The sequence below is a fragment of the Ascaphus truei genome, chromosome 7 (genome assembly GCF_040206685.1).
Source record: "Ascaphus truei isolate aAscTru1 chromosome 7, aAscTru1.hap1, whole genome shotgun sequence".
NCBI classification, from domain to species: Eukaryota; Metazoa; Chordata; class Amphibia; order Anura; family Ascaphidae; genus Ascaphus; species Ascaphus truei.
In genome coordinates, this window is record NC_134489.1 from 66,778,567 (window position 1) to 66,805,055 (window position 26,489).

Genomic DNA, 26,489 nt, shown 5'->3' on the forward strand with positions numbered 1-26,489 from the left:
AGTGGCAGCCGCCTTTATTCTCCTGCGGCCGCCACCGCAATGTGCGGGCAGACGCGGCTGTTTTTTTTTTCCTGGCTCGTGCCTCGCGTTACTGTGGCACCGGTCACACGTGCCAGGGTTCCCCGGCATCCCCGAAGGCTGAAGGGGTAAGGGGAAGATGCGCGAAGCTGCGCGAAGCAGAGGAGCAGCCAGGGGGAGCAGCCAGGGGGTTGCAAGGGGAGGGGAACCGCTACGAAGATGCGCACGCGGGGAGGGGAAGATGCGGGGAAGATGCGGCTGGCGCCAGCCGAAAAAAGCCCCGGACAATTACGGGCAAATGTTAGAATCAAGCTGGCTGCAGCAGTACATTCAATATTTATCTTACCTTTAGAAGCGTAGGCCCTCTGAATCCTGGGTAATCAGCAAGCTCTCGTACCGTGACGTCACAAAATACAATCCAACGCAATCCACCATGAAGATCAAGGACAGGTAACAAAATTCTTCTTTCTGTAATCTTCCATCATCTTCTTCTTTCTTCATCTGTGATTATTTCTTGTTTTTATTTATCTTCTGTCTTTATCTTCATCTGTTAATCCAATAATCCCATGTTAAATCCACGATGTTGACCCGACGGCTTCTTGAGCTCAAATGAGATGTCACGGCCTTAAATATGGCCTGTGACGTCACATTTGGGCGGCAAATGTTTCACGTGCCATCTGATTGGCTGTGAAAAACATGTGCCCTTGTTGCATCAGGCAAAGGTTCTCAGTGATGGTTCTTCGGTCCGCTCAGCAGCTCCAGCCCAGGAGGATCCTGTGCAGCCAGGATGAACCTCACAGGCAACTCTTCTTATGTACACACACTCCAAACATCACACCAAAGATGATATAACTGGGGTTTATTTGGTTCTGTACAGCATTAGAGGTTCCATTCCCTGAAGGCAGTACCCTGGGATTGAGGCCCTGAGCACCCCTCCTCAGCATACCTTACTCCCTCCTCAGCATACCTTACTCCCTAACAGGGCAAGGCCTCAGCCCACTCCTATCAGGGACAGACTCTCTTGTGCTTCATCCACGCAGGGAGATCAGCACAGAACTAACTCTCAAAAACCCTTAGGCCTTGTCCAGGGTGGCGCTGAGCAGGTGGGCGTGCTCATGCTGACAGTGATGAAACACGAATCGCCCAGCCAAGCAGGGCACAGTGCACGAGCGGCAGCGGGTCTACTCCCTGCCTGGCCGCAGCCTCACTCTAACCTCTAGAGGGAAACCCCCTCCTTCCCAGGGGAATTGCTTGTAAGCCGGCCTCCTATCAGTCATACTGTAGGCCCCCTTTGTAATACCAGGCTACTCCTGAACTTCACTAGGAAACACACATAACATAGCCAGGCCCTGCAAGATTTGCTCTCAACACTGCCCACTCTTTACTGGGACTTACAGTGCTAGAGGGGCCAGAGAATTAGTAGCCCAATTTGACCTGGCTACACAGTTTATTGCATTATCTCAGTGATATTATAGTGACCTGTAATATTAAATAATAGAGTATTGCTGGTTAATTTGCCCCCATCCTAAACTCGTGTCATTTCAGTCTTTTAAAAAGCATAATTAGTAGGTATACAGGATACAGAATTAGAACAACATAAATCATTTCTTGTGTCGGGGTTGCTTAGTAAATGGCTTTGCCAGTTTTTTGTCATACGCTAACAACATGTAAAGTGCATAATTAAAGATAATGTCCTCTCAAAGCTGTCATCTGTTACTCTGATAAGCACTTTGCTATGCAAAATAAATTATTCAGCACTCACATATTAAAGCTATAGCATGTTGTCGTGTAATCATATAACTGTTTCTTGCTGACTTGACAGAACACTCCCACACACTTTGAAAAAACACATACATCCACTGAATAATACTAATCTCAAAAAAATATATATACAAAAAAGAGGACTGCTGCATCAGTGTAAAAATATCTATACTCGTGTACAACTTATAGAACTTAGAATTAGTGATCTTGCAAATTAAATCTCATATGTTGCCTGTGCACTGCATATGCCAACTGGAAACACTACAGCATCATGTTAAGTAATAACTTCAGGGACCTCAGCTTTAGACAACTATTGCTCTGCTCTCCCCTACTTTTGCCCCTGCTCTTGCAGTTTTGCTTCTACCCCTAAAGTAGCTCCCACACTTTAACCCCCTAAACCCTCCTTCCTAATTTCCCACTTTCTGCTGTGAACTTACTCATTTCTGAAGCCATCTAATCCATCTGCTTCTCACATCCCACCCCCAAAAGAACGTTTAAATGAAAAAAATATATACAGTATGTAACGGATTTTCTGGCCTGGCCCACCCAATCTCACATTGGCCCCTGTGGTCTAACCAGTCCCCATTACATGGTAGTGTCTGGTGGTGCACCTGTTGGCAACAGGACTCCTGAGTCTCCCACATGATGTTATGTGGGGATTGCCAACCCAGACAGGCAGCTGAGGTAGTGTGCATGAGTCCTACCTATATCCAGTGCAGCGCCTCCCCCTCATCAGGATCCCTGCGTCCGCATGGGGATGATTCTGATGAGGAACTCCTCCGTGGTGCCATCCTCTGTAGAGTAACTCCAGACTCACACATGAGAATGTCTTTGATCAAGGTCTTTATTGTGGCTTACGGTGCGGGCCAACTGCCTCTTACAGGGATTTTGCTTAGCCACACATCTTGCTGTGTTATCCTTACAAAGGTACGCCCTCCCAATAGAGTGGGATCCCCTCTCCCCTCAGGGAGATCACCTCTGTGCCAGGTCCCTGGACACAGTATGGCTTGGTCAGCTAGATGTTACTTAACATAACATAGGGCCACTAGTTAAAGCACTAGTGTGCCACCGATTCCCAAGTCTCAACGCAGACTTGCTCCTTACTCCAACACACACTAACTTTGAGCAGTGCTGTGCCTTACAGTGTATATCCCTCAGGGGGCAGGCACATCTCTGATGACACTAACGGTGGACTCAGAGTATGTAGCCACTCCCATCCATACATAGGGCACATCACCAGGGTGTGAGGGCAAACCTCCATGATTACTGCTGGCATCCCTGTAACTTACCAGGTTTACTGCCAGCAGGAGAGGAAACTGCAGACCATTTTACAGCATGGCTACAAGTATATAAACCAGCAACTCCATGTCCTACTCTCTCTTCCTCTCCTTACTATTACTTCTACTCTGTGGCAGCATGTCCCAAATCCCGACCCTGTCCTCATTCCACTCTTTTCACGTCCTACACCATACAATGCAATGGATCTGCCTGCAAGAATCTTACTGCAATATACAGTATGACATTCATTTCCAGCTCTCTCAATCTTGTAGCCGTTACAGAAACCTATTAGACCCTTTGGATTGTCATCTATCACCCCTGGACCTATATTTCAATTTCTTGACAACTTTGCCACCTCACCTCTGCAACATCTCAATGCCACTTCAGCTGCCCATCTTATTTCTTTAACCTCTTACTATCGTCTCTCTCAGAGGAACCACCTCTCCTATTCACTTTAATGGACACTGCCATGACCTGGTTTTCTCTAGCTTCTGCTCTGTTTCTAACTCCTCTAACATGCCCTTCCCTCTTTCTGACCATCAACTCCTAACCTTTAACCTTGCTCTACCCTCTGCAACCTCTACAACATGCACACTTACACACCTAAATCTACCCTCAGGTAATTTTCCCTTGTTACTGAGGATGACATCCCCATGCTCCTCTCATCATCTCACCTACAACCTTCCCCATTGATCCTATTTCCTCACATCTCCTCCTCTCTCTCTGGAACACTTAGCGCCACCCTAACTCATATTGTTATCCTCTCTCTCACCTCCAGCACATTCCCATCTTCTTTTTAACATGCACACATCGCGCCCATTCTACACTACAATAGTTCATTTGGAGGACCAATTTCCCTTAAAATCACCTTTGCACTTGTGTGACTATAACTCTAGGTTGCATCAATTGATTGCTTGTTGTGGCTGGACGGCCTGTAGGTGAGGTCAGACAATAGTCCACACGTGTAGTTTCAGGTTGAAGCGAATATTAAGTGGTTTTATTTCTTCACCGCAAACTTAAACATTTGGGCACACCGTCCCATTAAGGCAATACAAAACATAGGAAAAATAATATCTACTCCACATTGGGAGAATTTAATCACACTCCAAGCCCTATCAGGCTGGCTGACTATGTCCAGTTACCAAACCTTTAACATACATCACACAGTCAGGAAACAATATTAACAGTTCTTACTGTGGTTTAGAGAGAGTTGCGAATCCATCTGCATAGCAGCTTGTCTAGGATAACTCTGCAGAATGAGAATTTTATTTGTTAAAATACATGCAACGTATACAATACAAAAACACAATGTCAAAATTGCATATTTACATCAGGAGGGGACAAAAACAAACAGAACAAAAAAAAACACAAATTCAATACAATTATTTACATTTCTTCACAGTATTTCCCACTGTTTCTGTTCTATTAACAAACCTAACACCATCATAAGAATCAGGCCCAATAGACCAAAAGGAAGCCCTCTCTCTCCAATCACTTAGAATTAAAGATACCAAATGCTGAATTCAGTCTAGAATCCTGTAGAAAATAAATACCATAATCCCATTTTTTCAATTTCCTAAAAGTAATACCATGGGAAGTTGTAGTTCTAACACTGTTTAACATTCACAGCGCAAAACCTTATAGGCTGTATGGGGTCAGTGGGCAGACACACCTTTCTTTTTTACAGTATCTGCTATTCCCTCCTCCCCCTCACTTTTGAGGGCTTCTGTTCCACCTTCCTCCATTGCATCCATAGCATCCCCCCAAGACAATGCATCAAAGGAATTTGTTTGAGGTGGGTATCCTTGATGACTGTAACTCCCCAAGTGTGACCTCTGCCTTTGGCCTTTTTCTTTGCTGAAGTTACATGCTCCCATAACTCCCCTTTTGGCTCCAGCTCCCCTCCCGCCTCTGCTGACCCCTGCTACCCTCCCACCACTGCTTGCCCCTGCTCCCCTCCTGCCGCTGCTGGCCCCTGCTCCCCTCCTGCCGCTGCTGGCCCCTGCTCCCCTCCTGCCGGTGCTGGCCCCTGCTCCCCTCCTGCTGCTGCTGGCCCCTGCTCCCCTCCTGCCGCTGCTGGCCCCTTCTCCTGCTCAGAGGATACCTCCATGGCACCAAACTCATTTATCTGGGTCTCCTCTACTAGGGCTGTCTCAGTGTCCTGGGGAGCATTATTATGCGCCGCCTCAGGACACACCCTAAAAGAGTGACCCTGTCCCCCACACAAGTTACACAGTACAGTATTAGGACAGACAGAATGGTTATGGATCAGAACCCCACACTGGCTGCACCTGATCTTATCACAACTTGCACTCAAATGCCTATTGGACCCACATTTAAAGCAAAGTATGGGCTGGCTACTGTAGAAACAGACCCCTCTGTCCCCCCCCAATGAAGAGGGAATTTGGGAGATGGTGAGACACACCATATCTTTCCCACAGCTTAACTTTACACCTCCAACCCCACCCTCCTTCCCAGATCTCCTCCTCTATTTTCTCCAGATCAGACAGCAAAGTACAATGTTTCTGTAACAAATAAATAATGTCCTGTTTGGCAACAGCCTCGTTGCAAAAGATTACAGTCACTAGTTTAGTTGTAGGCCGACTTACAGGAATGGCAACAAAGTCTTTCCACAGAAGTGTGAATTTCAAGTCCTCAAATCTGTGCCAGAAAGCTTCTAACAAATCACCGTTTTTGAAGCTTATATCATATTCCCTGTTACCTGGGGGTGTGTATGAAGGCAAAAATGTCTGAGGCCTGAAACCCCATAGATTCCTTCAGAAGGACTTTACCAATAAAACATTTATCAGGGATATCCCCAGTACCTTTATATCGCAGTCTCACCACATTTATCCGTTTGGCTGTGGGGCTTGGAAACTGGGGGTAACTGCTGGACCCTTGACCGACACCTCTCCATGTGGACTCCGTGCTCTGTCTGCCTTCTGCTCTCTCTGGTCTCTCTCCAGCTTCACCAGGGATGCTCATCTGTGCTGGACTGTCCGTGGCTGCTGGTGGTCTCTGTGCTGCACCATCTGTGGCTAGTGGTTCCTCTGTAATGTTTTCTCATGAGGCTGCACAGGTAACAGCTGCAGCTCCTTTCATTCCTCCCTCCCCAGCAATGTGCACAGGTTGTGCTTTCTTGAGGCTAATTGGTAGCTCTTGTGCAGGTTCAGTGATTTCATGGCACCTCTCTGATGGTGTAACTTCTGCAGTGTTTGCAACACTCTGGCTGCCCTATGATAGTGCCAGCTCTGCAGTGTTTTATGCACTCTGGCTGCTCTCTGATATGGCCACTTCTGCATTGTTTGTATCACACAGATTGCTTTCTGATAGTGAGGTCTCACTAATCACATAGTCTGTACCTGGGACACCATGTTCAGGGATGTGAGTTGCTGTTTCTTGCATCTCTCCTTGGTCAGACTCCATTTCTGCTCTGCTGGTCTCAGGGGGCTGTGTTTGGGAGACCCACCCTGTGCTGCAGCTGCTGCTCTCTGGGGAGTAGTACTGGATCTTTTGGACACTGAAGGGGTTAACTGCTGTGTCATTTTTCCTCCTCTCAGGTACAGTAGAGCTTTTGGCTTCTCTCCAGACTGCTACTCCACCCCTGTGCTTGGGGATTAGGGCTCTCAGGTGCCTCATCTGGCTCACTGCTCATGGTCTCTTCCAGTCTTTTGGCTCTGCTCTCTGCAGACTTTTTCTTCTGTTTCTTCATTTTACTTAACACTGTTTTCATTTTAATCTCTGTGTCTACAGGCAAACTTCTCTTTCCTTTTGCTACACTTCTCATCTGTCTTACTCCTCTCACTCCATCAGAGGCTGCCTCCATGATGGGTCTCAGACCCCTTCACCCCCACACAACACCTTTCACTGCACCTCCATACTTGTTATCACTCTCAGCCTGGTCTGTAGTATGAGACAGCCACCTGCTTGCAAGCAATGACTTCCTTATATCTCATGCTGGTTGTCAGGTGTGTCTGCTTAGTTCCTGATTGCCCAGCTATTCTTCCTGGGTTAACCTTCTGAGTGCTGGATGAAGGACTCAGATATATGTTTCCCAGGCATAACTAGCAGTACCTGACTTCACCCTGTCACACTTGTAAATACATTAGACTCAATACATCAGATTTTTGTATTCAACCCATTTGCTTTTATTGTTCTTTGTTTTAGTGCTAGGACCCCACACAATTCCACTAACTTATGTCACCAGCTCACTTTGTTAAATTACTTTCTCTCTGCATCTGCTTTATTTGCTGTGATTCACCTTGTTATTTGTGTCAGAAAACATGTGTTTTATTTAATCTCACCTGGCCTCAGTAATTCATAACCCTCAAGTTACAAACAACAACAACAAAATAGATATTCCTTAGAGGTACAGTATGCTGTGAGTAGCTGCAGTTCTAGCTACTATATCAGCTGGTTTAGCTCACACTGCTGGAGCTGCAGCCTAGAACAGCAGTGGTCTTGGGTTTTAGCCCTGTTATGTCTGACACTAACTAGTACACCATTCCAGTCATTAGGTTGGTGTCTTAGGCATACTTAGCATATCTCCCAGCCAGCTACCTCAGGTGTGCTTAATTTTCAGCACAGGTATGTCTCCCTAATGTATGTAGAGGGATGTTTGAGAGGATATATATACAACCAAAGGGATTACTGAACAGAAATGGCAGATTAGCCTATTTTTTAGAAAATGATCTGAGTCGGACCCGAATCTGCAATTTTTTTCGGCCCATCTCTATTTATAACTCCATACTTAAAACAACTGCACTTTAACTAAATTGCAAGTCTAAAAATCCAAGAATCTGAGCTCAAACAGTGCTCGCCACAGTTGTTTATTTTTGGTCAGGAAGTAAACAGTGTTATTATTTGTAAGTAAACAGAAAGCAAGTTGTACTGTACAACTCGTTTCTAGACTGTTCTACATAAAGTATATTTAATTAAAAAATAATAATAAAAATATGTTTTTCTTATTTAATGCTGACAGTGGCATTAAATAGGAAAATACTTCTACATGCTTTAGTTCCTGTCTCTTAGTGCATTCTTGTTATTAACTGAATTATTTACTTATTTTCAATGTTGATGCACGAGGTATATGGAGTTAAAGTGAATTGCCCGAAGTCACAAAGAGAGCTATCGCTGGCTTTTTAAGCTTAAGAAGCTTCTCCTTAATCCTACATACTGTAGTGTCATAATGATACTGTTTAATAGTAAATGTTGAAAAAAAAGACATTGGCATAAAGTTCAACTTTTTCATATATTGTAAACTGGATGAGGCTCTCTGTGCAAGTTATGATAAAGTATAGCACACTATTCTCACAGTACAGAGCAGAATACAGAAACATATTTCTGTTATTTTGCATGAGGTTGTAAGCTCTGCGGGCAGGGACTCCTTTTTCAAGTGTTACTTTTAGGTCTGAAGCGCTTATTTGCATTATGTGTTATATTATTACTGTTGTGAAGCACTATGTACATAGGTGGTGCAATATAAATAAAGATATACAGTGGCGGCCAGCTTAAAACTAATGCGGCTGCCGCCGCAGTTTAAAAACAGCTGCGGGCGGCGTGCGGCTGTCTTCGGCCGTTTTCGGCTGGTTTTGCCGCGCCTCGGGCGCTTTCAATAGTAAGCGCCATTAGCGCTTATCTATTGAAGCGGCCGCCGCGTGGGAAACTCCGTTTTAAACTGAGAAAAGCCCCGCGGTTAGCCCGCTATGCACCCGGCAAGCTTTAGAATAAAGCTTTCCAGGACAGTCCAGTACATACAGTAGATACGACATATTGGGCCATATTAACAAAGTAGTCCGACTCTATAGGACACCCAGGGCCGCATCAGATTTTATGGGGCCCAGGACTAGAGATTAGACAAGGGCCCTCCCACGTGTCGGCGGCCTTGCGAGCCCCTGTTGTTCACATCCTCGTGAGCCACCTCCTCTACTTTCCCCTCTCCACGTGTATTTCTCTCACTCTCCCCCATCCCCCCACCTCCATCTTCCACCCCCTCTCTCCGCTGTCACTTAATTATCCCCCTTTCATTCAATCCCATTCCCTCAATCTCCCCCACAATAATTACCCCCACTCCCAAACACACAAAATGCAACACACACACATAAAATGCAACACACACAAATAAAATGCAACACACACACACCCTTGTACCTGACATCACCTCCCCCCCTTGTACCTCACATCACCTCCCCTCTTGTAACTCACATCACCCCCACTTGTACCTCACATCAACTTCCCCCCCATTGTACCTCACATTACCCCTACCTTGTACCTCACATCATCCACCACTTGTACCTCACCCCCCTTGTACCTCACCCCCACACTTGTACCTCACATCACCTCCTCTGCTGCACATTACGCGTGCACCTTCTTTGCAGTGCCTACAAGCCGCCAAACTTCCGGCGCGGGGCCGGGGCCTGCACGGGAGGCCACAACAACAGCGGAGAGAGGCGCCTGCTGCAGCGGAGGAGGAAATCTGGAGCCCAGCAAACCGGACATGGATCAGCACTGGGACAGCTGGGGCCCCCCTCAGCCTCCAGGCCCAGGACAACTGCCCCGGCTCTCCCCCCCTGCCGACACCACTGAGGACACCATTGAGCACTGCTTAGTGAAAAAGGACCTTTTATGGCTCACTCAAGTGAATGGGCTGTATGGTATCTTTCAGCACAGGAGGTGTCTTATGAAGTAACATCACTTAATAAATATGGTCCTTTATGTCCCATTTACTCGAATAGGGGCCAAAAGGTGTTCTGCAATATTGGAAACACCTTATGGAGTAGCACTTCTTAGTAAATATGACCCATTATCATTTTAAAAGTAGACCTGCATATTTCCTTCACCAAGAACATACATTTATTCTGCAGGGAAAATTAAATGTCATATATTGATATTTAGGTGGCTCATTTCAGGTACAATTTTCATAGTACCCCAATTCAAATGTGTAGCATGGCTATAATACCGTATCTGGATAAATGTTCTCACTATCAAACAATAGAGCACATATTGGTACACAAAGTATAATATATATATATATATATATATATATATATATATATATATATATATATATATATATATATATATATATATATATATATATATATATATATATATATATATATATATATATATATAGTTTTTGTTATACCAGAACTTGGTTGATTTTGAGTTTGTAAACAATTATGGAAAAATCTCAAAAAATAAATAAATAAACAAACACATTTGAAATTTTGTGCATAAGTTCTCTAGTTTTTCGTTCGGCAACTCACACGTTTGCCCAGTTTATAAAAAAGAAAAGAAACAATCCAAGGATGAGCTTTGTCACATGTTTTGGCTGCTATTTCAGCTGGGATACAAAAACTGGAGTTTGACAGACATCCAAAAATGGACAAAGCCAGGAGTCTGAACATGCAAACATCCCCATCATTAATCGTTCTGCTAAAAACTGACCTACACCATTGGCCATAATAGCAAGATATGGTATATTGTGAAGTTGAGGTCTTTGCCGCACAATATACGTAACCTGGAGTTTAAATAAACATTTTACACTCCTTTATTGAGCAGAACTGAGAAAATGGCAGAATGTTTTTAGAGGACAAGCACCTTTGTCAGGTCAATACTGTATCAGTGTGTACAAGGAAAAGGGATACAATAATCAACCTCTGTATATATAAAAAGACCCACCTGTGATTTTGTGCCAGAATGATAAAATTACATCACACAAATTACCATATAGTGACACCACAAACGTTACAATATTTATTAACATAATCCAGCCCCCAGTTGTGAGCGTATGCATAAGAATCATAAAACATTGGCCATTGAGACATATAAATTGACCTCTATGAAATGCAATGGTTATTGCAAGGAAACTACTTTAAAATAAACCTAACAAACAAGATGTTTCCATTATAGGAAAAAATCATGTATCTGGTATGTATAAAACATGTACATAGTTCATTATCATCGGAATTCACCAGGTAAAGGGCCATTCTTCTAACAATACGTTTGATAGAATATTCCCACTACACATGTTCATTCCGTATTATACTTGAATATACTGCATACCTTAGAATCTAGAAAAACGCAGTTCCATATAATTACATACTGTAGTTAATCCTCTAGTAGGATGCTCCTACTTACAGTATGACCATTTTACACTATTCTCCAAAGTATGTCATGTAGAGATGTTTATAATCGTCATGATTGTAATTTTGTAATTTTGACTGCTTATGTTTATGACATTCCATATTATCTGAGGTTCTCTCGGATCTTGGACATCTGTTGACTCTTTTCCCGTGGCACCAACTCCGCCATCTGTAGTACAGCTAAACCCCGTTATAACGCGGGTCTCGGGGTCCACCCCGAGACCACCGCGTTACTAACGGGGTCGCGCAAAAAAAAATGGCCGCCGCGCTTTAGCGCATATTCATCCCGCGGGGCAGGAGATGGGAGCGGGCATGTCCCTCCTGTCCCCGCTTCCCCCTGTCACCGCGGGACAGGCCGCGGGGCAGGAGATGGGAGCGGGGATGTCCCTCCTGTCCCCGCTTCCCCCTGTCACCGCGGGACAGGCCGCGGGGCAGGAGATGGGAGCGGGGATGTCCCTCCTGTCCCCGCTTCCCCCTGTCACCGCGGGACAGGCCGCGGGGCAGGAGATGGGAGCGGGGATGTCCCTCCTGTCCCCGCTTCCCCCTGTCACCGCGGGACAGGCCGCGGGGCAGGAGATGGGAGCGGGGATGTCCCTCCTGTCCCCGCTTCCCCCTGTCACCGCGGGACAGGCCGCGGGGCAGGAGATGGGAGCGGGGATGTCCCTCAGGTCGCCGCTTACCTCAGATCCCGCTGCCTGCACGGAGGTGGTAGCGGGGGGTTTCTTCTCCCCACCGCTGTCCCTGGCGCTCCCGCTGCCTGCGCGGGAGGAGGGGGGGGAGCGGGTGGTGGTGCTGGTCGCGGCCTTTCCTCTGCTCCGACCCCACCCCCCGTCTGTGTAGAGTGAGAGAGTGTGTGTGTGTATGTATATATGGGAGAGAAAGTGTGTGTGTGTATGTGGGTGTGTGTATGTGGGTGTGAGTGTGTGTAAGTGTCTGTGAGTGTGTGTAAGTGTCTGAGTGTGTGTGTAAGTGTGTGTGAGTGTGTGTGTAAGTGTCTGTGAGTGTCTGTGAGTGTGTGTAAGTGTGTGTAAGTGTCTGTGAGTGTGTGTAAGTGTCTGAGTGTGTGTGTAAGTGTGTGTAAGAGCCGGAGCGGGAGGTGGGAGGTATGACAGGGAGGGGGGGCGTGGCTTGAGCGGAGGGACCCGCTACTCTCCCCCCCCTCCCTCCACGGACTGCAGGAGGGAGCTGCTACTCTCCCCCCCCCCTCCCTACACGGGCTGCAGGAGGGACCCGCTACTCTCCCCCCCCCCCTCCCCGGACTGCAGGAGGGAGCTGCTACTCTCCCCCCCCCTCCCCGGACTGCAGGAGGGAGCTGCTACTCTCCCCCCCCTCCCCGGACTGCAGGAGGGAGCTGCTACTCTCCCCCCCCTCCCCGGACTGCAGGAGGGAGCTGCTACTCTCCCCCCCCTCCCCAGACTGCAGGAGGGAGCTGCTACTCTCACCCCCCCTCCCCGGACTGCAGGAGGGAGCTGCTACTCTCCCCCCACTCCCTCCACTGGCTGCAGGAGGGACCCGCTACTCTCCCCCCCCCCTCCCTCCACGGACTCGGGCTGGAGCACTCATACATACACACACACACACACACACACACACACAGGCACTCACGCACTCATACACACACACGCGCGCACACACATGCAGGCACTCGCGCACTCACACACACACACACAGACAGGCACTCACACACACAGACCGCTAACCCCCCCCGCCGCAGTACAGGGCCCGCCGTAGCCGCAGCGCAGGGCCCCGCCACCCCCCCAACCCCCACAGCACAATGACTTCCCACCCCCTTAACTTTGTGAAACAAAAGTCACAAGACGTTGTACAGGCAAAATACATCTGTTAAAGTGCAGTTGTCTGTTTATTTCTATATAATAATTGTGTGCAGTGTGTGTGCAGTGTGTGTGCAGTGTGTCAGTGTGAGCAATGAGCAGTGTGCAGTGTGTGTGCAGTGTGTCAGTGTGAGCAATGAGCAGTGTGTGTGCAGTGTGCAGTGTGTGTGCAGTGTGGCAGTGTGAGCAATGAGCAGTGTGTGTGCAGTGAGTGTGTGCAGTGTGTGCAGTGTGTGCAGTGTGCAAAAAAAAAATGTAAAAAAAAAATTTTTTTTTTTAAATTTTTTTTTTTTTTTTTTTTTTAAACGGGAGCCACGGGAAAACCGCGTTATAACCGAATCGCGGTATAACGAGGCGCGTTATAACGGGGTTTAGCTGTACTTTGAGATAATATAGGCAGATACAGTAATAATATCTTCCATGCACTATCTTGTAACTTTTGACGTTTTATCATAACGGTTCGGTTTCTTTTTTGTCAAACAAATCAGCATTCTCTCATTGCACACTTTATCTACTGTCCATGACCTCACTACAATGGAAGTTTGTGTGACATCATCATACTGTTCTGGTAGAAAATTACAGAAAGGGGAGGTGGAATGGTTCTTTATATATAGAGGTTTTATTCATTTTTCTGTCCACTATTACACTTTTACCTGATGAAGGGCTTGTTCCTCCAAACTTTGCGCCGCTCTCTCAGTTCTGCCCAATTTAGGACTCGAAAATGTTTATTTAAACTATAGTTTACTTATGTGTGCAGTGGATCACTCATGATTTAATTCAGCACTAGAAGAATCCCTGCTGTGACTCTGCCAACACCCGCACTTTTTCTGCTTTACTTGTAGTGCACAGGTATCCAGACTGTTTCAAAATATATTGTGATATAGATATTGTGACACCGTGGAAAGGCTCCATGGAGAAGATTTATCAAGTGCAGGTATAGGTTAGTGCACCCAATCCAGCATTATTTCCTATTCAAGTCAATGGCTGTTAACACTGGATTAGGTGCGTTAACCTAATTTATCTGCCCCTGTGACTTTTCTGAATACATTTTGATATATTTTGTTACCACTGTCTTCAATTGCATATGATGATTATATCAAATATAACAAAGATGTATTGCTTTTTTTTTTATCATATGGCTTTAATTTAAATTAAAGTTAAGAAATGCATAATATTTTTCTGCTTAATACTAAAGTTAAGCAAAATAGTTGCTGTATCTTCTCAGAATTTAAATACAAGATTATGCTACATTTCATAACATTATCTGAAAACATATGTATAGCCCACTGTGTAAAAATAACAAAGCATACATTTTATTCGGGGGAATATGCAATAAGTATTGTTTGGTCATTTATATATCACAATGCAAAGCAAAAAGCTGCTGTTTTTAGATTTACAATAAAACAACAGTTACTAATGATCAGAACAGATATAATTTCAGCTACAGCTAAAGTCCCTTTAGTGGTAGAAACATGTTTAATACATTCAATGTATTGTTATGTAAAGTGCTATGCAGCCTATTTTAAATAGAATTTTTTTTAAATTAAATATTACAGTAATTGTCATCAATCTGTAGAAATATAGTGAAATAACACTCTCTTGTTGTATAATTTGCAGGGTTTATTGACTTCATAGTGGAGCCAACATTCGCATTACTAACTGACTCATCTGAGAGAATTGTTATTCCTCTTATAGAGGAAGCTGCAAAATCTGACAATCCTGTCTTCGATAAATCCAGGTTTGTCAATTTCATTTCTTTTTCTAGTGTTTGTGTCGTTTTTTATAGTCATTTGTTTCCTTAATGTCTTTTTGAAAAAAAATATTCTTACATTTATTTCCTATACTACATTACCACCTAGTGGCAATTCCATGTTTTAGCTGAAATGTTTTCATGTAAAATGTACAGCAAATAAAAAATATCACTTGTGAGCATATTCATGTCTCAGTCATGTCTGCAACCCTGCTTTTATTTATTTATTTATAAAAATGTTTTACCAGGAAGTAATGTTTCCTCTCGTTTTCAAGTATGTCCAAGGCACAGAGTTATGATACATGGTTACAATACATGGTCACATTAGATGAACAGGGTTATAAATTATATAATATATTTTACCATTATCCCATAGCATATAGTGCTTCCACTGCAGCCAGGAATTCTGGGAAATGTGCTCATGAGAGAACATACGGACCACATGACCTACAATTTGAACATGGAGGAAATAACATACAATGCTAGTGAGTGCATTCATTGTTACGACATACTGTGGCAATCAGTTTCATGACTCAACTTCTGGAAAAAAAATTAAAAAAAACTCAATTATTAATTTCACTCTCCACTAATCATAAACTTTGATAAATTTGGCTGAATGCCTCATGTTTATCAAACAAAAAATGGCTGTGCCTGCTAGTTGTGTATGTTTTAATATATAATATATATGGCATTTAGCTGTAGATAATGGGGAAAGTCAGGGTTGCAGACCTGTCTGAAACATGTGAATGTGCTCACAAGTGATATTTTTATTTGCTGTACTTTGTAAATCCGCCACTCATAGGCACTTACCTTGGTGCCGCCCTCCTCCTTCAGCCGTTGCGACATCACATGGCAATGCGACATCATATGGTGTCACGTTGCCATGGTAATGTGATGTTGCGGTGTCAAGAAGGAGAAGGTAAGAACTTTACAGAGGCCCTACACTCTCCCCCGGCAATCAGTGGGGAGGAGACTGGGATCTCTGTAAATGGGAGGATTGAGGCAAATTTTGCCGCCCTAAGTCTGGAACTATCACGCCTAATGGGAAGTCCGCCATTGTGTACGGTTGAAGGTTTTTGTTACTTTTTTACCCACTATAACTCGTTTAATGAATGGTTGAAACCTATCCCAGCTTCATACAGTATTGCAAAGCCTGTATAACCACCCTCACACTGATGAGACCAAAAAGGTTGAAAGAGTTGTCTGTGGGTAGGTTTACTGGCTATACTGAAAAGCTGTGTAACACGGCAGGCATACATTTATAGGGTTCCATGTTAATGTGGATTAGAAGCAAAATGTGTCACTGTGTGCTCATTTACATGGCATTTCCAAGAATCCCTGACTACGTGGTAGCACTGTACACTAAGATAATGGTAAAAGGCAGGGTTTCAGACCTGTCTGAGACATGAATGTGCTCACAAGTGATATTATTATTTGCTGTACACTGTATGGTGGAGGGATTTTGTCCCTTTTATACCCACTACAACTTAATGTGTGTGTAAAATAAGTAACATTTGTTCTGCATGTAACCCCCCTGTGTCTGCTATCAGCACAGGATATGGCTCCTTTAAGAATTACATTCCACTGGATCATGTGACTGTGCTTAGCCAGTGGAATGACAGTTGGTGATAGTTGGAAAGGGAGCGTAAGGAGTGAGGTTGTGCAGTACCATCCTGCACAGAGAGTCCATGCAGGACCCCTAAGAGAGAGGGAACTGCTGAAAAAGAGTTGTCTCCACTGGACCAGTGCATGCAGCAGGGCCAGCAGAGACCAGGACCTGACAGTGCAGAGGGAAGCAGGGAGACAGAGGCTACTACAGAGAGAGATTAGGGAGCCCAGCTGTGCAGGAATTACACCAGGTTGGAGTGTACCCACAAAGGATATAAACTGCATTTATATTGCCATCACAGTTTTATTATTGTGAAGCACCAGGCCTGCAATACACACACTGTTTATGAGCTTCAACGATTGTACTAGCACACCAGGAGCTACAGGCCAGTTCCCCATGATTGGAGGCTGACAGAGATAAAAGTTATTATTTGTTTGTGCAGCGTTCACACTGTTGGTATAGTTTGTTTTTTGTATATATGTGTATGGAATGATTCTGAGATTAAGATTCACCGCACTGATTTATATGAGTTATGTAACACCACAAATTATAGCTATATGAATATATAAAGCTTGTTATAATTCATTACCACTGTGTTGTGTCTAGTCACTACACTCTCACACAACATGTACCACACAGTATAAGAATTAAACAGTAACTCATAGGACTCTGGCTCCCACCTCAGTGATAGGCCATATAATCTGAGGTAAAATAAAGAGGGGTTACATGCATGTTGCTTAGATTTTATAAGAAGACTTGTTTGGAGCTTTTTAGCTGCTTTTATTGTGAATGGTAAGTTACAAGCTTATCGAGCACTTTCTAGTCTACTTGGGCTGGGCTGAGGCGGTCATGTTAGAGCACTTGTGTTCGGTGCTCTCCCTCTCTGGAAGCCATTTTCCTACATGGTGTTAGAAGACTGAACAGAACCATGACTGCAACTGGGTCAGAATACATTTCAGAGTGTGATTCTTATAAATCTAAGATATAATTCTCAGCAGCAGAGTGAGAGTGCAGACCCCGCATCTCAATGTGTTCACAAAGCAACATGGAACTCTCACAGTCTGACATGCTGCCACAAGCACTTCAAATCACCAGAGAAGTTTCACTTCTAACATCTGGTGATTGACCAAAATGAAGAAGGTGTTTTAAGTGCTTCTGATTTACAGTACTTAAGGTTTAGGAGCTGAAGGTCAGGAATATCAAGTCAATTCCATAGCTATATGCTATGGGAGATGTGTGTGCTTCCTCTGGATAAAAAAGCAGTATGATACAGTCAAAGAAGCCTTTAATCTTCATTTTGTAGGAAAGCATACTGTGATTTATGAACATGCCAGATTAAGCATGAGACAACAACAATGTAAGAGTGTTGAAATATTAATCACAGCATTGCAATACACACATTGGCAGAGCACTGTCATGATGGTTCTCTCACAGAAGACTTAATAAGAGACAGGATTGTAATTGGTCCAGGATCATAATTGATAGTCTGAGATTGTAGTTGATATAGTGTCAGAGTCTGCAGCTGGGATCAGAACCGACTTTAGCCAAAGCAATACAACACGTGTAAGAATGAAATAACCAGGAAACAGCTGTCCCTGTTATATGGAGGCCTACTATATATAAGGAACAACAGCAGACAATATTGACACTAGAGGTAGGGTGGGTGGCTAACAGTGAGTGTTTGTGTGGGGGAGGCGAGGTAACTAAGTGTGAGTGTATGTGGGTAAGTAAGTGAGTGTGTATATATATGTAAGTGTGTGTGTAGGTGTGAGTGAGTGAGTGAGTGAGAGAGAGAGAGAGAGAGAGAGAGAGAGAGAGAGAGAGAGAGAATGAATAAATAATGGAGGAGGGGGAGATGAGAGGGGAGGGGGATAGAAAGAGAAGAGGGAGGGAGAAGCAAGGGAAGGGGAGAGGGAGAAGAGAACTGAGTCATACTGCATGTATGCACTGTCAGGGTCAGCTAACAACATTTTATTTTGTTTTTATGTACTGTAGGTCATTTTGGCCCATGAGGCCACTTCCAGCACTGGAAAATACCTTACAATGTATGACCCTTAAAAGGTATGATTTTACAAATCATAACAAGGTCATTTCTTTAAATTTAAAATATTATTTATTACAACATATTTAGAAGCAAAGAAGTAAAAAAAAACTGTGTCAGGTTGATGCTGAGAGCAGGACCGACTGGGATTATTGTGGGGGCTTAGTGCAAGGGCATTTGCGGGGCTTCTTATCTTGTCCGGCATGGCATCTTCTCCTCAGACGATGCAGCATCATGACGTTGCGGTATCATGGCACCATGTTGTCATGGCAAGGTGACGTTGCGATGCCATGTGACGACACGTCGTCATGGCAATGCCATGACATTTGACATTGTGGCGCCAAGATAATGAGATCCTACAGGAGAAGATGCCTCCGAACATGGTAAGAGACAGTTACAGAGCCTCTGTAACCGCGGGACTCGGTGCGAAGGCACCAATGGAACCGCCATCAAGCCAGCACGTCATGTGAACATTTTTCTCAAAGGGCAGATAATTCCATTCTGAATCTTAATAACTCATTGCTGAATTTGCTGGTTTACTTTTCACTTACTTTTGTTAGCATATCTCTTTCTTTTATAGCCAGAATAATTCTGAAGGGCAAAGTGGTTCTGACCAACTAAGAAAAACCAGTGTACGGACTTCACCCACAGAAGGAGGTTCTGCAACAGAATATTCATTAGCAACTGTAGATCTACAAAGTTTTAAGAAGAATTTGGTTGAAATAATTCAACAAAACAAAGAACGATGGAAAGAATTGTCCCTTCAAGGTACTGTATGATCATTACAGATGAGAAAAGTATATTGAACTAATTTACAAATTCTGAACAAATAAATAGCTACCATAGTGTCAGCTTAATTTTTATTAAGTAAAAACAGATGACCAGTGTAATATAAATTGCGTTTCCAAGAATATTCTGTTATTTTTGCATTCCTTGTTTCAATGTTTATTTTGGTTGCATTTGGAGAGCACACCTACATTAATACCTACTTCTTTATCGAGTCATCGCCTTTCTAATTTTTAAAGCTGCAATCCTGCCCCTCATGGATTTTTTTTTAAAAGCTTACCTAAACCAGCGAGTCTCCTGGAGCTGCTCCATGGAGTCCGTGTATCCCATGGTTCCAGAAATATTTGTCATTTTTTTGTGCCAGTGAGAGACACCAAAAAACACCACATTTTTACTGCAGGGTAAACAATAGAAAATCCACCATGTCAATTCCTGATGTTGCAGCTTTCTACTTGGCCACTAGAGCAAACCCTGGCCCTGTGGCCATTTTGGGCTCAAGGGCCATATATTCAGCCTGTGCCAATACAGCAGCAACCTGGGGGTCCCTGCACACGGGGGGACCACCTAGAATAGGTAGCATTTAAAAAATGGGAAAAAAAACAAGCAGCGTGGATTGCTGCTTTAAGCATTATCATGATTAATTGTTGAAGTTATCTGTTTGGAATATACATATTTAGTCTACACATGGCTGTTATCTATATATTTGGTTAGCCTGGGAAAGAACTGTTTATTTCTTATTATTTACTTTTATGTTTTTGTGTATTTTGACACCACTACTTATAAGACAAAAAACAGAAGTGCATGCCCCATAGTGTATTAGAGTTTAATACAATATCTAGGTTGGAGTAACCCTAAAAATGCACACTCACAAACGTTTCTTGATAAAATCGCAGTGTTGCAAACCTGTCAACAGGTGGAACTACACTGGCGACACACTTTATTCGAGCTCGGCTAGTCCCACGAATTCGGGTATACCCGGGTGTATTGAGGTTTGTGACTGTTTTCTGCCCGAGTATATTGGGTTATTTTCTAGGCAGGGATTGAAGCATTTTATTCCCGCTGGCTGCAATACTGCACAGTATATATATATATACTGCATTACAATTCATGAATTTATGCCATCTGGTAGACACGCGAAGCATTGCAGCCTATTAAATCCTAATCATTATAATTTAACAAATCAGCCGCCCATCAGCCAGGCATGAACCCAGGCTGGGAAGGCAAACGCAACGGGGCTTGTCAGAGGTGAGGAGCGGCGCATTCCAGGTATCTGCCAGGTACATACCGGGTATTTGCTCGAATAAAGTGTGTCGGTGCAGTAGCTGCTGGGCTGTGAAGCAGGAGATTTGATGAGACACCTCACACCTGCTACCCCAGAGAGGGACGACCTCCATCGAGTCCAATCCAGATGTAAATTGGATGTCCAGGGGCACAGGGGTGCTTCGGGGACGCCACAGGGAATCCCCACCCGGCATCGGATGTATATGCACAGTGCCGGCAAACACCTGATATCAAATGTTTCTGGTTGGGTCTCCGATAGAGTGGCGGGACAAGGCACGTCACATCAGAATGATGTGCCTACTGCAGGAACCAATGAAAATGGCCCTACGCATTTCGGAGCATAGAAAGTGAATTCCCCAGGTGCATATGCAAGCAGTCTATTCAGAGTCCACATATCCACCTCGAGCACCTGTTTCTAATATCAATCACAGGTGAAGGTTCCCAATAAGTTTTAACTTTTAAAGGTGCATAGATACATAAAAACAATGAACTACTCTAATTACATAAAATAATAACATGATACATATTAGAATGCACATTGTTATGAGAACATGAAAAGAAATGAAAATATACGAGAAATAAAGTGAGAAATAATGATTAAATATATTGCAGTGAACAACAATAATATGCATGTGATAGGGTGAATGTGATTAACCCTTCACACATTAAAACTTGAACTGATACAGATAGGAAAAGCATTCAAAATACATATATAAATTTAGTGTATGTAAATATTTATACTTGTACATTTTATACGCATTGTATCCATAGGGTGAACACCCAGATAGGTTGTACAGACTTAATGAGTGTTCTATATATTGCCTACTAAAGTGTGGACAGTGAATTTAAATGTGTATATATAAATGGTGGTGTGTGTAATTGAATTATGAATGATTAAAAAATAAATAAGAATTTATGTATTAATGTGTCATGTGCTGTTAATAAATTATGTTAAATGTGGTTAAAGGATATGAATGAATGAAATATATGTGTTAATAAATATATATGAAACAATAGTGCTAGTGTCTAAACTCTCATTCAATCCATAAGGTGCCAGAGCGTTCAACCTAAAAATCCAATACATTTCTTGATGACAAAGAGTGCCATATCTATCATCCCCAACTACACTATGTTGGGGGAGATATATTCCAAGCCTATAATTTGTAAGGATGAATGTCATTATTATGTACCTTCTGGAAATGTTTGGGAACACCATGCGTCTGTGCTCCATTTAGAATACTTCTTCTATGTTCCAAAAACTGAACATAAAGGGGTCGCATGGTACGCCCAACATAACCAAGGCCACATGACATGATCGGTCCTATAGGAAATACAGCCCTTAACTGAAAAAGGTCTCACTAGTTTATGAGCAACTGAAGTCTTTCTCAGTCATTAAAAATTGACAAGTGAGACACGTAGTTTGTCCACATTTAAAATTTCCAAACCTCATCTTTGCTTGTGAAAAGTGAATTTGTTCTAATGTTTGGTGGATGGGTCGAAGTTTGCTTGGGGCTATGATATTTTTGACACTTTTGGCTTTGCGAAAAATAACATTCAATTTGTCCGGGATACACCCTTTTAAAACTGGATCACAATAGGACGAAATGGGAAATCGTAACTGTTTTATCATTCAACCCAGTAACTTTAGCTGTGGATTTCACACCTGTCCTATCAAATACAGTTTTGACAACAGGAGATTTTTTAGGTAATTCATAATTATCATTTTTATTTATGTTTCTATTTTTATTTGTATTATTAAATGAATAACGATTGTAGTTTGATGGCCAGTTCGACTGTGTCTTCCAATACCTAACTTTGTTGTTAGTATAATTGGACATATCTCGTTTGTATTTTTGCTTTTTCTTTGTCACTAATTCATTTTCAAATTGTTCAACTCTTTTATTAGTGATGTCGTCCATTTTTCTGAATTCATCACTATCCATATGAATTTTAAGTGAATCTTGAAGGGTATCTATATCAGTTTCAATTAAATTCAAATTTTCCTCCCTAAATTTAATTTAAATTCTCATGAATGAAAATAAACACTGAGCAACATTCAAATCATTGGAAAACTGTTAATGTGTTAAAGGTTGGCTTCTTTAAAATCCTTAACCATCTAGGTACCCATTTATTATCTAAATACTTTTGCAGGGAAATCATGCCCCACCATTGTCGCATCTCATTTTTTAATAGGATCTCCATTTTATAAAATTGAGATTTTAAATGGGGTGCATCAGCAGTAGAATTAGCACTAATGATACCTCCATCTAATACATTTGTAAATTCCTTTCTCCTATTTATCCTTGCCTGGCACGATTGCATGTTGAATGCACTTAGGAATCTCTATCTAAATTCACTTAGGTGTTGAAAATTCTGTTTTGAAATATATGCAATAAAAAGATACAAGCTGCCGATAAGCGGTGAGATGACACTTAGAGGGGAAAAAAGTACTTTTTCCTGCATCGGATTGATGCCTGGAGATTCCAGAGCTGATATCCATTAATATCACCACCGGAGACCCCAGCATGTATCTGATGCATGAAAAATGTATTTACAGGAAACTTCATTACCTTAGCAGCTAACCGCTAAGGCAATAAAGGGGTTAACCACCAGTGCCATGCTTATTGTGGGTAGCAGGGGTGGGTGAAAGTGGTATTTGGCCCTTGGTGGGTGTTTAGGCCTGGGGAGGTGCGGGTGGACTTAACCCCTTCATTACCTTAGCCGTTAATACCGCTAAGGTAATGAATGGGATTAACCCTTCCCGCTCCCCACCCGGTAGGCCTAAACACCCATCCTTGGGGCTACTACCCCCTTCACCCACCCCGCTACCTACAATAAACAAAAATACACACAACAGCCCTACAACCCACCTCCTAGGCCACCAATAACCATTACAATATGTACTAAACACCAATACACAACCCACCCAACCCCTGTGCCCCCACATAAAACCATAATTTATTTTTTTATACACAGGATTAATACCACAGGTTGGCAGGGGTCCCCGGGTGGTCCTCACGGGTGTCTGGGTGCCTCAGGTGGTCCACAGGGGTGTCTGGGGGCCCTCGGGTGGTCCCCCCAGGTGTCCGGGGGATACTATTGCTAAGCCTGCTGTCTTTAGCCTGCTGTTATTGTATTTTATGTTTTGTATGTATTGTATTTTATGTCTTTATTTATACAGTATAGCACCATTAATGTACATAGTGCTTATATTGTGGGAATCCATGCCTATATTGTGGGCATGGTGTACCACAGTGATTATCAATGGGTAGAGGTGGTAGGGGATAGAGGTAGTTGCCCCAGGGAGGGTGGTTAGACCTCCCACATGGGTACCGGGTAGGGTTAACCCCTTAATTACTATAGAGGTTAATAACTGTTAAGGTAATTAAGGGGTTAGTTGCCAGTAGTTCGTTTTTTAATTTTAATGTTGCTGCCCATGGAAGACGAGGAGAATTAAGATGAGGATGAGGGTGGTCTTTATCCTGGCAGTGGTAAGTACTGTACAATTGTATTCGGGGGCAGTAGTGGTGTTTGTATCTGGCGGTGGGTTTGCTTCTGGGGGTGCGTGTAGCAGTGTCTGTATCTGAGGGGGTGTTGTGCTTTCTGTATGGGAGGGGTAGTTTTTTATAGGGAGGGGGTAATGTGTGTGTAGTGGGGGGTGTTGTGTGGGCAGTGTGGGAGATGGAATTGTTTGGGTATTGGGGGGAATTGTGTGTGTGGCCAGGGGAGGAGGGGGAAATTAGTGTAAGGAGAGGGGGGATTGTGAGAGGGAGTGCAAGAGAGGGGGGAAGAGTGAGAGACAGAGAGGGGAGAGAAATACAGGTGTGAAAGGGCAGGGCTTGCAAGGCTGTCGACACTGGCGGGGGTGGCACTGACTGGAAAGGGGGGAGGGGCCCAGGGGAAGCTCGAGTCCATGGCCCCAGGAAATCTGTCTGCGGCCTGATTGTAATTAACCTGTTTAGACATGTATATCATAGAGTTTAGGCTGAAGGGAAGATGGAATGAGAAACCATTATTGTTTGGCACTGGTCTTTAAAAGTGCCAATCTCTCTAGTGAGACTCCTTGGCATATAAATGTGTAGGCTAATGTGCTCTGCTGCAATTATGAAGCAGACAAAAAAAACACCTGCAATCCATTAGTGCTTGAAGAGTCGGCATTGATATGTTTGATAAGGAATCATGTTACCGCTTACCAAATGTGTGCAAAATTGTATGAGTGAATGAAATGGAAATATAAGATAAGGTTGTGCTGCTGCAGATTGTTAAAGGATATCATATACTAACAAGTGCATTGCTGTCAGGGTGTTCAAAACAGCTACGTAAAACAGGTGACATTATCTTTAGTCCTGGTTTATATACAATGAAAAGAATTAGTAATTGTATGGTATTTCCTCTACAGTGTGAAATGACATTATAAATGTGTGATGCTTAAAAAAATGTTTGAATGGATAAACCTTCATTACTGGAGGGACTTAAAATTGATTTTCTACTGAATTAATTTCTGGCCATTCAAAAAAAAATTATGTGGTTATCCACCTGTGCCCAGTTCATGATGCTGGATTGAGTTTCAGCTTTGCATCAACATAAATGATGTTTTCACAGTGTGCCGTTAATCATAGAGTGAGGTCTCAGGTGCTCACTGCTCGCTCACTTTTCTCATATACAATATTTTCTTCTGGTTTTCTATGACTTGGCTCTGAGGGAGCGTTAAACAGGATAAGCCATGGAAAACAAGAAATAATCTTATGTTCCTCCTTTAACGTCATAAGGGCCCTTTGCACGCCAGCTATTGTAATCTGAAGCTTTGACGGGCTTTTGTTAATCCATGCTACACCATTTAGAACATATTTTTTCTTTTAAATATGTTAATTTAACAAGACGAATCACTATAAAACAGAAGAGAACGCAAATACACACCTCATGGTGCAATAGCAAAAAAAAAATAAAAGAAGTAAATATATGCACTCACAATGTGAATACTTGTTTGTCACCAAGCACATCTGACAGGGTCCTTTTTCCTCCCAAACATGAGCTCTGGCTGACGCTAGATGGTGACCCCTTACCCCCCCCACCTCCCCCCTCCATGTGTGTGGGCACCTTCGCTTCTCTTCCCTGTTGCTACTCCTGTGCCATTGGAGAAGAAGGGGAGAGATATATAATAAAATAGAAGTTGTGGTAAATTCTCCCTATAACATGCTGATTATTTATTAAATCAGTCATAAACCTTCAAGCTGCTGTTATTAACTGAAGATACTAAGCTTCGACAAATGAGAGACAGGAAGCAGAGTGCTCCTCTGCTCTTATATACAGACAGAAAAAGGTGCAATAAGTACGGCCCACCTGGTTTTAATGGGTACAGGACATAAGAATGGGAACAGTACATGCTAAATATGAACAGTTGGAAGGTACACCTCATCTGCAACATTTATGAGGTGATTTTGTTACATACTTTTGCTTAGTAATTGCATCCATGGTTTGGTCAGCATTCAGAACTGCTGTTTGCTTATTTACTTCCACTGCTTTGATAGAGAAAATTAGAAAGAACTTAAACAGTAAGTGCATCTCCCATTTGTAGACTATACTCCTTTTCAAATAGAGTATCTTGTAATGATACAGCAGTTGTTTTAAATACGTTTTAATAGTTGCTTTTAATTGATTCGGTCCACTAATTCATCATCTTACTTGAACCAGGCTTAGCTGTAGAGACGGTGAACCAGTCTAAATCCGTTTCCCAGATTTTTCCGAATTTGCCATTCAAAATCTGTTCTGCCGTATAAAATCCGCCGACGGATTGTTACAGTTTCAATCCGCGGATGAGTCCAAAACCGCCATTGGATACAATCTGCTGGTGGATTTTAAGAATTCATCCGCGGATTGTAGAATCCGTGGATGGATTGTTGGTGTTAAATTTTTTTTTTAAATTTTTTTTAAATTTTTTTAAATTTTTGAGATTGATCCGCTGAAATCCACAGACCAAAGGAACCGG

General features: G+C 43.1%; 1 protein-coding gene across 6 annotated transcripts in view; it reads left to right on the forward strand.

Annotated features, from left to right (window-relative positions):
- PDE1A (phosphodiesterase 1A) overlaps positions 1 to 26,489 on the forward strand; it is a 363,587-nt gene that overhangs the window by 327,072 nt on the left and 10,026 nt on the right. For all 6 annotated transcript variants that reach the window (XM_075608901.1, XM_075608900.1, XM_075608896.1 and 3 more), the window contains 2 exons: positions 14,654 to 14,774; positions 19,017 to 19,204. In XM_075608901.1, coding sequence (XP_075465016.1) covers positions 14,654 to 14,774; positions 19,017 to 19,204 — 309 coding nt within the window. The remainder of the gene's footprint in view (positions 1 to 14,653; positions 14,775 to 19,016; positions 19,205 to 26,489) is intronic.